We start from the raw sequence: 15,222 nt of genomic DNA on the forward strand, positions 1-15,222 counted from the left end.
AACAATTCCACAGTAATCTGGACATCTGTGTTGGTGAATCTTTTGCAATTTGTTTAATGGACAATGGAGACTGCAAATAAGAAAGTTGTAGGTGCGATCGGTGTATTAGCAGTGGACTACAGCAACACAATCAGGAGGTTGTGTTGTGTTTGAGCAGGATAGCAGACGCACTACCGTGAGTACAGTTTTGGCTTCCAAACATTTGATCGCTTGCCCGTACGTGCGTGTCGCTACGTGCATGTCACATACGTAACTTTAGGGAAATATATGTTTCTTGCCGACTCTGATGGCGGCCGGGGTGTCGTTGAAAGCTACAACGCCCGCCGCCGCTCCGTAGTTAGCTTCAATTGCTAATCTTCGCCAAGCTGGAAATTATTAACCATGTATTTACATGTTCATGGTTTAATAGTATTGTTGATCTTCTGTCTATCCTTCCAGTCAGGGTTTTTTTTAATTTTGTTTCTATCTGCATTTGAGCCTGATGCTATCACGTTAGCTCCGTAGCTAAGTTAGTTAGCTTCAATTGTTAAGCTTCGCCAAGCTGGAAATTATTAACCGTGTATTTACATGTCCATGGTTTAATAGTATTGTTGATTTTCTGTCTATCCTTCCAGTCAGGGTTTTTTAAATTTTGTTTCTATCTGCATTTGAGCCCGATGCTATCACGTTAGCTCCGTAGCTAAAGTGCGTCAACGATGTATTGTCGTGGAGATAAAAGTCACTGTGAATGTCCATTTCGCGTTCTCGACTCTCATTTTCAAGAAGATATAGAATCCGAGGTGGTTTAAAATACAAATCCGTGATCCACAATAGAAAAAGGAGAGTGTGTGGAATCCAATGAGACCTTGTACCTAAGTTACGGTCAGAGCGAAAAAAGATACACCCTGCACTGCCTCTCTAGTCCTTCACTCTAACGTTCCTCATCCACGAATCTTTCATCCTCGCTCAAATTAATGGGGTAATTGTCGCTTTCTTGGTCCGAATCTCTCTCGCTCCATTGTAAACAACGGGGAATTGTGAGGAATCCTTCCTCCTGTGACGTCACGCTACTTCCGGTACAGGCAAGGCTTTTTTTTATCGGCGACCAAAAGTTGCGAACTTTATCGTCGTTGTTCTATACTAAATCCTTTCAGCAAAAATATGGCAATATCGCGAAATGATCAAGTATGACACATAGAATGGATCTGCTATCCCCGTTTAAATAAAATAATTTCATTTCAGTAGGCCTTTAAGTAAATGCTAGTGCCATTATCTTGACATAATGATATGCGCTCGGCATCATGATTTTTTTTTTCATGCTTGAAGTAAGAAATTACTTTAAAAAAAGTAGTTTTATACTTGTGAGTGTTGATGACACAGCTTTGCAACAGTTGATATTCTAGTTTCAAGCATGTTTTACTCAATATAGGTCATCAAATCTCAGCAACAAGCTGTAATATCTTACTGAGATCATTTGGGACCAAAACCCTTAAAACAAGTAAAACACTCTAACATAAAATCTGCTTAGTGATAAGAATGATCTTATCAGACAGAAAATAAGCAAATATCACCCTTATGAGATATTTAATCTTACTTAGATTTCAGTTTTTGCAGTGTTCCTACTGTAAACATGTGATGTACTTTAACTTTGTTAACGTGTGCAAAACAAATAAACTGTGTGTGTTTGAGTGTGTGCCTTACCATCGAGGGAAGACTAAGCAATTATCACCCTTATTTGAGATATTTAATCTTACTTAGATTTCAGTTTTTGCAGTGTACTTGGGAGTAGATTTTTCTCCATGTGGCCCCCCCGATCCAAAATGAGTTTGACACCCCTGTTATAGACAGTACGTATTCGAACAACACAAATTATATAGGGCTCGAAAAAGCCAAGTGATTTCACAAAGCATTGTGGGGCCTGGGTAGACATACTTGATTGATGAAAGGATTTGTCTACAATATGAAAGTGGACAACAAACTAGATTAAATGGATTGTACAAAATAGAATAAAAAACAAGGGACCAAAGGCTCGCAAATGGAAAGAATAACAAAAAACGGTGGAATTGACTCTTATGAGCTATGAGCATGTCCAAACTTGCTGATATTTTGTCATCGGAGTCAGTTTTAATACCGGTGAAAAATTTCAGCATGCAAAGTCTGTTAAGGCACTTTGTCCTTTGTTCAAATTGTGCGTATTTTGCGGGGTTTTTTTTAATCTCTTATGTGTTCGAGATGCGTGAGGTTCCCCAGCCTTGTTTCCCCCCGAAAAACAAGCTCATTGTTACTAGTGTTGTCCTGATTTTGGTACTGGTACCAAAATATTTCAGTACTTTGGTACTTTTCTAAATAAAGGGACCACAAAAAAAGTCATTATTGGCTTAATTTTAACACAAAATCTTAGGGTACATTAAACATATGTTTATTATTGCAAGTTTGTCCTTAAATAAAATAGTGTACATACAAGACAACTTGTCTTTTAGTAGTAAGGAGACAAACAAAGGCTCCTAATTTAGCTGCTGACATATGCAGTAACATATTGTGTCATTTATCATTCTATTATTTTGTCAACATTATTAAGGACAAGTGGTAGAAAATGAATGATTAATCTACTTGTTCATTTACTGTTAATATCTGCTTACTTTCTCTTTTAACATGTTCTATCTACACTTCTGTTAAAATGTAATAATCACTTATTCTTCTGTTGTTAGATACTTTACATTAGTTTTGGATGATACCACAAATTTGGGTATCAATCCGATACCAAGTCGTTACAGGATCATACATTGGTCATATTCAAAGTCCTCATGTGTCCAGGGACATATTTCCTGAGTTTATAAACATAATATAAATTTTTTTTAAAGGAAAGAAGATTTTGTGATGCTAAAAAATATCGATGTAATCATAGTAGTATTGACTAGATCAATCAATCAATCAATCAATCAATCAATGTTTATTTATATAGCCCTAAATCACAAGTGTCTCAAAGGGCTGTACAAGCCACAACGACATCCTCGGTGCAGAGCCCACATACGGGCAAGGAAAACTCACCCCAGTGAGATACGCTATTGTATGTGGTATCTTTACAGTGGATGTTAGGTATAGACCCACCAATGGCATTTGTTTATATTGTAGCTAGAGATGTAAGATAACGGCTTTTTTGCCGATATCCGATATTCCGATATTGTCCAACTCTTAATTATCGATTCCGATATCAAACGATACTGATATATACAGTCGTGGAATGAACACATTATTATGCCTAATTTTGTTGTGATGCCCCGCTGGATGCATTAAACAATGTAACAAGGTTTTCCAAAATAAATCTAAATAAATCAACTCAAGTTATGGAAGAAAATGCCAACATGGCACTGCCATATTTATTATTGAAGTCACAAAGTGCATTATTTTTTTTAACATGCCTCAAAACAGCAGCTTGGAATTTGGGACATGCTCTCCCTGAGAGAGCATGAGGAGGTTGAGGTGGGCGGGGTGGGGTAGGAGATAGCGGGGGTGTATATTGTAGCGTCCCGGAAGAGTTAGTGCTGCAAGGGGTTCTGGGTATTTGTTCTGTTGTGTTACGGTGCGGATGTTCTCCCGAAATGTGTTTGTCATTCTTGTTTGGTGTGGGTTCATAGTGTGGCTCATATTTGTAACAGTGTTGAAGTTGTTTATACGGTCACCCTCAGTGTGACCTGTATGGCTGTTGACCAAGTATGACTTGCATTCACTTGTGTGTGTGAAAAGCCGTAGATATTATGTGATTGGGCCGGCACGCAAAGGAAGTGCCTTTAAGGTTTATTGGCGCTCTGTACTTCTCCCTACGTCCGTGTACACATCTGCATTTTTTAAAAGTCATCAATTTTACTTTTTGAAACCGATACCGATAATTTTGAAACCGATACGGATCATTTCCGATAATACATTTTAAAGCATTTATCATCCCTAGTTTTGATGTTAATATAGAGACAATGAATGGCCTTGATAGCAGCTGTGAGACTATCAAACATGACTTTTAACGCCATCACCTGGTACATGTTGGTATGTTCAAAGCATTTTCACACTGGGACAAGTGGTAGAAAATGGATGGATGGACGTTTGAATGTTGCAATGTTGGCATTTTTTTCCATAACTTGAGTTGATTTATTTTGGAAAACCTTGTTACATTGTTTAATGCATCCAGCGGGGCATCACAACAAAATTAGGCATAATAATGTGTTAATTCCACGACTGTATATATCGGTATCGGTTGATATCGGAATCGGTAATTAAGAGTTGGACAATATCGGAATATCGGATATCGGCAAAAAAGCCATTATCGGACATCTTGTAAATGAGAAAAATCTCCCCAAATCCTTTTTTTTCTAAAAGTAGAAAACGATTGTGGCCGTTAACGATGGCACACATTGAACTTGTTAAAAAAAACAAAAAAAAACAAAGCACAAAGTCTAGTATTCAGCCATGTAAATAAGACAGTCAGAGTCCAGCAAGACCCACAATGCAAAGTGTTTCCATGTCACACTTTCAAGCCCTATATGATTTGTGCTGTGGAACCTTCCTCCATGGAGGCTGCAGGAGTGCTGTTGCCATGGTTACCTATGTTCCCTAGGAGATTGTTTGAGCAGGTGTTTTGATCGGGCCTCAGGGTGTTGCCGTCCTGTGCTATAAACTCCAGACTGTCCTGTAACCTGTGTGACACACGCAACAAAGTCTCACGTGAAGAACAAGACAGGAAGACACACTGCAGTATGTGTGTGTGTGTGTGTGTGTGTGTGTGTGTGCGCTTACGTGTTGAGACTGCCGTACACGCTGCCTCCTGTCCTGGCTGTAAACACCTTACTCAGCATCAGCTGAGGCGGCGACCTGATATGGCGACAGAGGAGAGGACGAAGGTCAGCAGGGTGATGATAATGCACGTCTTCACATTTGATACTTCTGTCGACACTAGGGATGTCTGATGTTGCTTTTTTTTACAGATATCGACATATACTGATACAGTGGAAACTCGATTCACGAACCCTTCTTTTCGGTCTACGAACGTTTAGATGGAGCCAAATATCGCTTCATTCTAAGGCTGCAGCTAACGATCATTTTTCTATCGATTAATCTATAGATTATTTTTTCGATTAATCGGTTAATCTATAAATTATTATTTTTTTCGATTAATCTATAGATTATTTTTCCTTTTGCCGATTATTTTTTTATTCAAAATGAAGATGAAAAAATAAATGTAGGCCCGTTTTTTCAAAAGGCATGGCTTTTATTTACAAAAAAAAAGAAGTATGGCCACTCAGTCAACATTGACAACAACATGACTTAATATTCTGTAACAATGTAAACATTTAAAACTTTTAACATTTAACAACATTTAAAGTAGCTTATTTGCTTTTTAATGTGCAAATATAAAAGTAAACATGCAATAGTATAAGCATTTCAAAAGTAAAAGTATTGCTTATTTTGCTTTAAAATGTGCAAAAATAAAAGATAAACATCCAATACAAAAAAGTGCAAAACGAAATATTCTGTAACAACAGTGTAAACATTTCAACCAAAGTGAAAGTATTGCTTATTTGCTAAAATGTGCAAAAATAAAGATAAACATCCAATACAAAAAAGTGCCAATCTAAATATTCTGGAGCACTGTAAACATTAAGTATTGCTTTTAAAATGTGCAAAATAAACATCCAGTCCAACACAGTACACAATAACCAATTCTACTCATTCCAGTGAGTGACTAACAGTTGTAATGAAGAAAGGTTAGCATGTCTACATGCTCTGCTTCTTTTCTTGTTTACAATATTCCCAGCAGCTGAAAATAGGCACTCAGAAGGGGTCGATGTGGCTGGAACTGAGAGGTAATTAGCCTTCACCTCAAACCAGGACTGCGAGCGAGCTGAGCTGCAGTTTAAGTTTCTAGAAGGTCAACGGGCTCATAGTGATGTTACTAGTAGTTGACTGGGAGGTGTTTATTATCATTTGGGGAGAGTCCGCTGCCTGATGCTCACCTGCTAAACACCTATCTGCTCCACGCTGAAGCGCTGACTACATGCGTTCTGAATACGCACTGCTGATTGGCTGCTAATGCTTCGTGTGTACCAATCAGATGGTTGTGTGGGTGGGACAATGCTGCGTGCTGAGACAGAGGCAGAGGAGCGAAGGAGCTTGTTAAGACTTTAGCAGCTAAAGTTAGCTTTAGCTTAGAAACTCGTTCGGTACACCCCCGTACCGAACCGAAAGCCCCGTACCGAAACGGTTCAATACAAAACACGTACCGTTACACCCCTAGCAGATACAAATGACACATTCATGTTTTTGTGTAATGATGACAACGTATACTCGCGCGGACGATTGACTAGTTGATGGTTTTCTTTTCAAATGTTCGTTCATAGCCGTTGTGCTGCTATGATAGGCCATTTCCGCTCGACACAGTGTGCATACAACAACATTATTAGGCTGTGTATTGAAATACTCCCAGACTTTTGACCACTTTTGGCATGCTTTTCCCCCCTCGCTCGCACCGCTCGCATCGTCTGCTTTGATCGTCTGCTTTGCGCTTCGCCATGACGGTAGTGTGACGTAAATATGAGACGCGTCGACGCACAAAAACGGCGTCGACGTATTTACGTAACCGATGACGTCGACTATGTCGACGCGTCGTTTCAGCCTTACTTCATTCATTTATTTATTCGTTTTGTGTGTCGTTGGAAGCTTTATGGTAGCTGCCGTTTTGATGACATTGCTTCCTGTACAAAAGAGAGCTTGTTGAGCCATCACCCTCTTGTTATGTTGGTCTAATACATACACTATATTGCCAAAATTACATGGACAAAGATAAGACCGTTTGGAGGAAAGTTCCGTGGTCAGATGAAACAAAAATGTATCTGTATGGCCACAATACCCAGCAATATGTTTGGAGGAGAAAAGCTGAGGCCTTTAATCCCAGGAACACCAAGCCTACCGTCAAGCATGGTGGTAGTAGTATTATGCTCTGGGCCTGTTTTGCTGCCAATGGAACTGGTGCTTTACAGAGAGTAAATGGGACAATGAAAAAGGAGGATTACCTCCAAATTCTTCAGGACAACCTAAAATCATCAGCCCGGAGGTTGGGTCTTGGGCGCAGTTGGGTGTTCCAACAGGACAATGACCCCAAACACACGTCAAAAGTGGTAAAGGAATGGCTAAATGAGGCTAGAATTAAGGTTTTAGAATGTCCTTCCCAAAGTCCTGACTTAAACGTGTGGACAATGCTGAAGAAACAAGTCCATGTCAGAAAACCAACAAATTTAGCTGAACTGCACCAATGTTGTCAAGAGGAGTGGTCAAAAATTCAACCAGAAGCTTGTGGATGGTTACCAAAAGCGCCTTATTGCAGTGAAACTTGCCAAGGGACATGTAATATTTGGTTACATGTCCCTTGGCATTGTGGTGGTAGTATTATGCTCTTGGCCTGTTTTGCTGCCAATATATTACACTGGTGCTTTACAGAGAGTAAATGGGACAATGAAAAAGGAGAATTACCTCCAAATTCTTCAGGACAACCTAAAATCATCAGCCCGGAGGTTGGGTCTTGGGTGCAGTTGGGTGTTCCAACAGGACAATGACCCCAAACACACGTCAAAAGTGGTAAAGGAATGGCTAAATCAGGCTAGAATTAAGGTTTTAGAATGGCCTTCCCAAAGTCCTGACTTAAACGTGTGGACAATGCTGAAGAAACAAGTCCATGTCAGAAAACCAACAAATTAAGCTGAACTGCACCAATTTTGTCAAGAGGAGTGGTCAAAAATTCAACCAGAAGCTTGTGGATGGCTACCATGCAGTGAAACTTGCCAAGGGACATGTAACCAAATATTAACATTGCTGTATGTATACTTTTGACCCAGCAGTTTGTCACATTTTCAGTGGACCCATAATAAATTCATAAAAGAACCAAACTTCATGAATGTTTTTTGTGACCAACAAGTATGTGCTCCAATCACTCTATCACAAAAAAATAAGAGTTGTAGAAATTATTGGAAACTCAAGACAGCCATGACATTATGTTCTTTACAAGTGTATGTAAACTTTTGACCATGAATGTATATTTAAAGACAAAACTTAGTGCAATCTTTGTGTTATAGGAGACAATGTGTACTATCATAAGTTATTACAGGTCTGTCCAATATACATAATTCTGCTTGTAGCTTTTTTTTTTTAAACAAAAAATATCAAAAAGTCCTCCAAATCTTTACACTTTTCAAATGTTATTTCAAATGTTCAGCTATTTTCCTCTTTACATTACGTCTTTTTGCTCTTTATTCCCTACATTTTTACTGCTGTTTTTTTCCGACAACCGTATTTTTCGGACTATAAGTTGGCAGTTGTTTTCATAGTTTGGCCGGGGGTGCGATTTATACACAGGAGCGACTTATGTGTGAAATTATTAACACATTACTGTAAAACAGGGGTCACCAACATTTTTGAAACCAAGGGCTACTTCTTGGGTACTGATTAATGCGAAGGGCTACCAGTTAGATACACACTTAAATAAATTGCCAGAAATAGCCAATTTGCTCAATTTACCTTTAACTCTGTTATTAATAATTAATGATATTTATCTTTGTGGAAACACTGATCATCTTAATGATTTCTCACAATAAATATATATAGAAACAGATAAATATCAATATGCAACACTTTATTTTTATATTTTCTCTAAGTGCACATTTTTCAAATTGAACATTTTCAAATGATCACTTCTAAGACAGTCTTGTGAAATCACAATATTCCATTTTAACTAGCTAGCCACTAACATTTTTTAACAAATCATGAATTACTTTGCACCATGTTTGTACAAATAATAACTCATGTAAAATACAAAAGTAAACTCTCAAATTTTTAAATCATGTCACACTTTGAACTGGACACCAAATCTGTTATCTGTTTCTTTGTCAGTTAGTGGGAAGCCTGGCATTGCATGCTGTTAACTAGTGTGTTGTACTCTGGTGTGTAACTTGACACTGCAACTCTGAGTGAGTCTTGCAGATGTGCATCAGTGAGGCGTGTTCTGTGTTTGTTCTTGATGAAGTTCATGTCAGAAAAGGCTGATTCACAAAGATAAGATTTTTCCTCATTGTTTGCGGAACCTTCTTAATCTTTTGGACATATTTTCACAGCAATCTGGCCTTAAGCTTAATTATGATAAATGTAAAATGTTAAGGATCGGAAATCTAAAGGGAACGTCCTCTCGAATGGAATGCAAAGTGCCTGTTTTGTGGACAGATGGACCAGTTAACATACTTGGTGTTGTTGTCCCAGAAAATCTGGAAGATCTAAGCTCAGTAAATTATGATAATCGACTAAGAAAGCTGGACAAAATTATGCAATTATGGAAAGGGAAATCCCTAACCTTGTATGGTAAAATGTCTATTGCCAACTCGTTAATTATTCCTCAATTTATTTATTTGTTTTTGTCATTACCAGCTCCATCACAAAACTGTTTTAAGATTTATGAGCGGAGGGTCTTCGATTTTGTCTGGAACGGCAAACCAGAAAAGATTAAAAGAAAGGTTTTGTACAAAGAGTATGAATATGGGGGCCTGAAACTTCTCAACCTTGAAGCTATGTGTCTGTCTTTAAAAGCATCAATTGTTCCAAAGATGTATTTAAACATTGAGTGGTACACAAATGTCCTGTTGGACAAAAAACATGTACTGTATCAAAAGAAATTGTATCCTTTTTTACAAGTGATCCCCTCCCAGAGAGTCTGCTGGGAAACATGGCGGGGTTCATAAAGGAAACAATCCACTCATAGTGGTGTTTTCAATTTTATGTGCCAGAAAAAAGAGACGATATTTTGCAGCAGTTAATATGGATGAACTCTAATATTGTAATAGATGGAAAGCCTTTCTTTTGGAAAAATGTGTTTGAAAGAGGAATAATTTTTGTCAATGATATTATCAATGAGAATGGTAAAATTATGAAGTATGATGAATTTAGAGCTATGTATGGTGATGCTTGCTCAAGCTTTTCATTTTATCAACTAACTGGAGTAATTGGGAAAAGATGGAAACAAATAATTAATTATGGAACTACTAAATTATTAGTTTGTAAACCTCTAATAAGAAATTCTAGTTGGCAAAAAGGAACTAAAATAAATAGAAAAATATATAATTTTTATTTAATAAAGAAATCTTTGAAGGCTGCCTCATACAACACAAATGGAAAATGGGAGGACTTTTTTGACTGCCCGTTGCCATGGGATGCCATATTCAAACTAATCTATAAAACCACTATCGATGTGCAAAATCGTTATTTTCAAATTAAAATTATTTATAACTTCTTACCCACAGGGAAAATGTTAAATTATGGAATATGACAGAGTCAGATGATTGCCGATTTTGTTGTCAGGAGCCTGAATCCACCCTGCATTTGTTTTGGTATTGTCATATTGTGTCTTTGTTTTGGGTGGAAGTTGAAAAAATGTGTTTAAGGATTGGTTTGTTTATGAAGCTTAATGTGGTTTCTGTTATTTTAGGAGAGTTCATTGACAATCATGATTTAGTCAATTTAATTATAGTACTCTGTAAAATGTTTATTTTTAAGGCCAAACACAGATATTCACTTAGTATTACTTTCTTTAAAACATTTATTCAGTATTTTCTAACTTTAGAAAGTTACATGGTTGAAAACGATAATGATGCCAAAAAACATTAAAAAAAAGATGAGAAGTCCTCAAAGTCTTATTTTGAAAATATAATTATGTTTATAGATTATATGATATCTGTTGTTGTGTTCCCTAATTTGAGTGACCTGGACATAATCTGGACTGTACATAAATGCTTATTTTGAAAATGTAATTTTGTTTATAAATTATATGCAATCTGTTGTGTTCCCTAATTTTTTTCTGTGTACATGAATGAAGGTGTGTGTTGCTGAGTCCGACTTGGACATTATCTGGACTGGGCCTGGTTTAAAAAACCCTTTAAACAAATCTAATTTCATTGACAACCTGGTCTGTTGAAGATAAGGCCCTTTTTAAAAAAATAAGATAAATAAATAAAAAACATTTTCTTGGATCAAAAAGAAAGTAAAAAAATATAAAAATAATTACATAAAAAATAGTAATTAATGAAAATGTTAGTGGACCAGCAGCCTAAACAATCATGTGTGCTTCAGGGACTGTATCCCTTGCAGATGTGTTGTCTATGTTGTGGGAACCAGAATATTGGTAGCAGAAAGAAATAACCCCTTTTGTGTGAGTGGGTGTGGATGAGTGTGCATGGGGGAGGTTGTTTGGGTTTATGCACTGATTGAAAGTGTATCTTGTGTTTTTCTATGTAGATTTAATTTAAAAAATAAAAAATAAAAATAAAAATTTTAAATTTTTTTTTTTTTTTTTTTTTTTAGAACAGGCCCGCGGGCGACTCATCTGGTCCTTACGGGCGACCTGGTGCCCGCGGGCACCGCGTTGGTGACCCCTGCTGTAAAATATCAAATAATATTATTTAGTAAGGCTGCAGCTAACGATTATTTTTGTATCGATTAATCTATGGATTATTTTTCGATTAATCGATTACTCTATAGATTATTTTTTTCCTGATTAATCTATAGATTATTTTTCCTTTTACCGATTATTTTTTTATTTAAAATTAAGATGAAAAAATAAATGTAGGCCAGTTTTTTCAAAAGGCATGGCTTTTATTTACAAAAAAAAAAAGTATAGCCACTCAGTCAACATTGACAACAACATGACAAAATATTCTGTAACAATGTAAACATTTAAAACTTTTAACAGTTAAAAAAATTAAAAGTAGCTTATTTCCTTTTTAATGTGCAAATATAAAAGTCAACATCCAGTGCAAATCTTAATATTCTGCAATAGTATAAGCATTTCAAAAGTAAAAGTATTGCTTATTTTGCTTTAAAATGTGCAAAAATAAAGATAAACATCCAATACAAAAAAGTGCAAAACGAAATATTCTGTAACAACAGTGTAAACATTTCAACAAAAGTAAAAGTATTGCTTATTTTGCTTTAAAACGTGCAAAAATAAAGATAAACAACCAGCACAAAAAAGTGCCAATCTAAATATTCTGGAGCACTGTAAACATTAAGTATTGCTTTTAAAATGTGCAAAATAAACATCCAGTCCAACACAGTACACAATAACCAATTCTACTCATTCCAGTGAGTGACTAACAGTTGTAATGAAGAAAGGTTAGCATGTCTACATGCTCTGGGGTGAGGCTGGTTCTTTTCTGGTTTACAATATTCCCAGCAGCTGAAAATAGGCGCTCAGAAGGGGTCAATGTGGCTGCAACTGAGAGGTAAGACCGATGATGATGATGATAGTATGATTAAAGTGAAAGTTAATTGTTCGTTTGTACATAATATATGTAACTGTTAATGTTGTAAAAGGTATTTGCACAACTAATTAACGTTAGCGTTAAAGAGGAGCGCGTCTTTGTAAACACTGAACAGGCGACTTATATGTTTTTTTCCTTCTTTATTATGCATTTTCGGCCGGCGTGACTTATACTCCGGAGCGACTTATAGTCCGAAAAATACGGTAAATGGGACGGCCCAACAAACCTCGAGCTGCCGGCCGCTCTTTGGAGAGCCCTGATGTAGAGCATGCTTTTAAATTTTTTTTTTTAAAAAGCTGCAAACTTTGAAGCACGGTGTGGCGAGGATTGACCGTATTTTGATTATCAAGAACCATTTCACACATGTTGAAGAAAGCAACTGTAAACATGTGATGCTCCTTGAGACCCTGACCATGACCAATAGTTCTCTATATTCCCAGCTGTATCAATAGCTACCCAATTTAATAACATGCAATACAAGAGTTTTGTATGTTGAAATCGTAGAAATGTAGAAAAAGGTGTCTTCCTACCTGATCTGGTGGATTTTCAGGGTAGATCCTTTGTAGCTCATGCCCACAGATCCAAACATCATCTCGCCGAGCATGACCACGTCGGACGAACACTTGGAACCCTGGAAGCGGTGGCCCGGTTCCTTGCTTTCCGAGGTGCAGGAGGACGAGCTATCCAAGGAGCTGCTGCTGCCCCCTGTCGGACGCAGCTGGCAACATTTGCCAAACATCTTCACCTGTGCCTCGGTGCCCTGGAAAAAAAAAAGGCCAGGACAGCGCCAATCACTGAATGAGGATCTGTATGCAAGCAGTGGACATGCAGCCCTTAATCATAAGTAGTTGCAGGGCTGGAATTGAACCAGGGCAACCGTGGCAGTAAAGTTAAAGTACCAATGATTGTCACACACACACACACACACACTAGGTGTGGTGAAATGTGTCCTCTGCATTTGACCCCTCCCCTTGTTCCACCCCCTGGGTGGTGAAGGGAACAGTGAGCAGCAGCGGTGGCCGCGCCCGGGCATCATTTTGGTGATTTAATTCCCAATTTCAACCCTTGATGCTGAGTGCCAAGCAGGGAGGTAATGGGTCCCATTTGTATAGTCTTTGGTATGACTTGGTCGGGGTTTGAACTCACGACCTACCGATCTCAGGGCGGAACCTCTAAGGCCACTGACCAGAATAGTTTTGAATCAAAAATTGACTCTGAATCAAATCTTCACCCCAAGAATGTATTTTGAATCAAATCCGTAAGGTGCACAAAGATTCCCACTAGAGATGTCCGATAATGGCTTTTTTGCTGATATCCGATATTCCGATATTGTCCAACTCTTAATTACCGATTCCGATATCAACCAATACCGATGTATACAGTCGTGGAATTGAGACATTATTATGCCTAATTTTGTTGTGATGCTCCGCTGGATGCATTAAACAATGTAACAAGGTTTTCCAAAATAAATCAACTCAAGTTATGGAAAAAAAATGCCAACATGGCACTGCAATATTTATTATTGAAGTCACAAAGTGCATTATTTTTTTTAACATGCCTCAAAACAGCAGCTTGGAATTTGGGACATGCTCTCCCTGAGAGAGCATGAGGAGGTTGAGGTGGGCGGGGTTGGGTGTATATTGTAGTGTCCCGGAAGAGTTAGTGCTGCAAGGGGGTTCTGGGTATTTGTTCTGTTGTGCTTATGTTGTGTTACGGTACGGATGTTCTCCCGAAATGTGTTTGTCATTCTCGTTTGGTGTGGGTTCACAGTGTGGCGCATATTTGTAACAGTGTTAAAGTTGTTTATACGGCTACCCTCAGTGTGACCTGTATGGCTGTTGACCAAGTATGCTTGCATTCACTTGTGTGTGTGAAAAGCCGTAGGTATTATGTGACTGGGCCGGCACGCAAAGGCAGTGCCTTTAAGGCACTCCCCCAATATTGTTGTCTGGGTGGAAATCAGGAGAAATTCAGGAGAATGGTTGCCCCGGGAGACTTTCGGGAGGGGCACTGAAATTCGGGTGTCTCCCGGGAAAATCGGGAGGGTTGGCAAGTATGACTGGGGGACGCAACTGCTCTGTACTTCTCCCTACGTCCGTGTACCGCTCCGTACAGCGGCGTTTTAAAAAGTCATACATTTTACTTTTTGAAACCGATACCGATAATTTCCGATTTTACATTTTAAAGCATTTATCGGCTGATAATATCGGCAGTCCGATATTATCGGACATCTCTAATTCCCACCTGTATGAAAACACTGCCTGTGACACACAGTATGGTTGTGTTAGAAAGGTACACAATGCAATCTAATGTAATGTTCTGTAAAGACATGAAAAACACATCCAAAAAGATACACGGCAGACAGACCTGCTGAAAGCACCCTGAATCATGTGATTCTTTACTCGGCAGCTTGTTCAGTGGAATGCGTACGTGTGTGTGTGTGTGTGTGTGTGTGTGTACACAGAGGCCCGCAACATGTGACTCTAAGTCATATGACTCTTTCATGAACTGGTGAGCGTGCAGCACAGCGATCATCGCCTTCCCTCCTACCGGTCTGAACATTTCCACATCAACCATCTTCTACGCTGCCTTTTTCCTTCCTCGCGTCATCCATTTCTTTTCCTCTAAACCAGGGGTGTCCAAAGTAAGGCCCTATTCCGTCAAGTATAAAATGAGCTGCAATATTTTAATGAAAGAAACCGCTGTTCTAAATGTGACAACTGGATGTCGCAATAGCAATTTAAGTGTAACCCACGCCACACATGACACTGACGTGTCAGCTGACTTTAAGCGCCCTCTGGATTGGCTGCCGCTACTGCGATCAGCGCAGGTGCGAGCAATCAGCTGCTCCTGTTGTGGCTGGCAGCAGGCGGCGGCAGACGCACAAACAACGCACAATAAC

The 15,222-nt window shown here is 38.4% G+C and overlaps 1 protein-coding gene across 2 annotated transcripts in view; it reads right to left on the bottom strand.

Annotated features, from left to right (window-relative positions):
- The window catches only part of fnip1 (folliculin interacting protein 1), a 142,003-nt gene that overhangs the window by 74,095 nt on the left and 52,686 nt on the right, over positions 1-15,222 (bottom strand). For both annotated transcript variants that reach the window (XM_062070142.1, XM_062070141.1), the window contains exons 3-5: positions 12,851-13,080; positions 4,765-4,839; positions 4,573-4,664 (exon numbers count right to left, since the gene is read on the bottom strand). In XM_062070142.1, coding sequence (XP_061926126.1) covers positions 4,573-4,664; positions 4,765-4,839; positions 12,851-13,080 — 397 coding nt within the window. The remainder of the gene's footprint in view (positions 1-4,572; positions 4,665-4,764; positions 4,840-12,850; positions 13,081-15,222) is intronic.

Source organism: Entelurus aequoreus, linkage group LG14 (assembly GCF_033978785.1).
Source record: "Entelurus aequoreus isolate RoL-2023_Sb linkage group LG14, RoL_Eaeq_v1.1, whole genome shotgun sequence".
NCBI lineage: Eukaryota > Metazoa > Chordata > Actinopteri > Syngnathiformes > Syngnathidae > Entelurus > Entelurus aequoreus.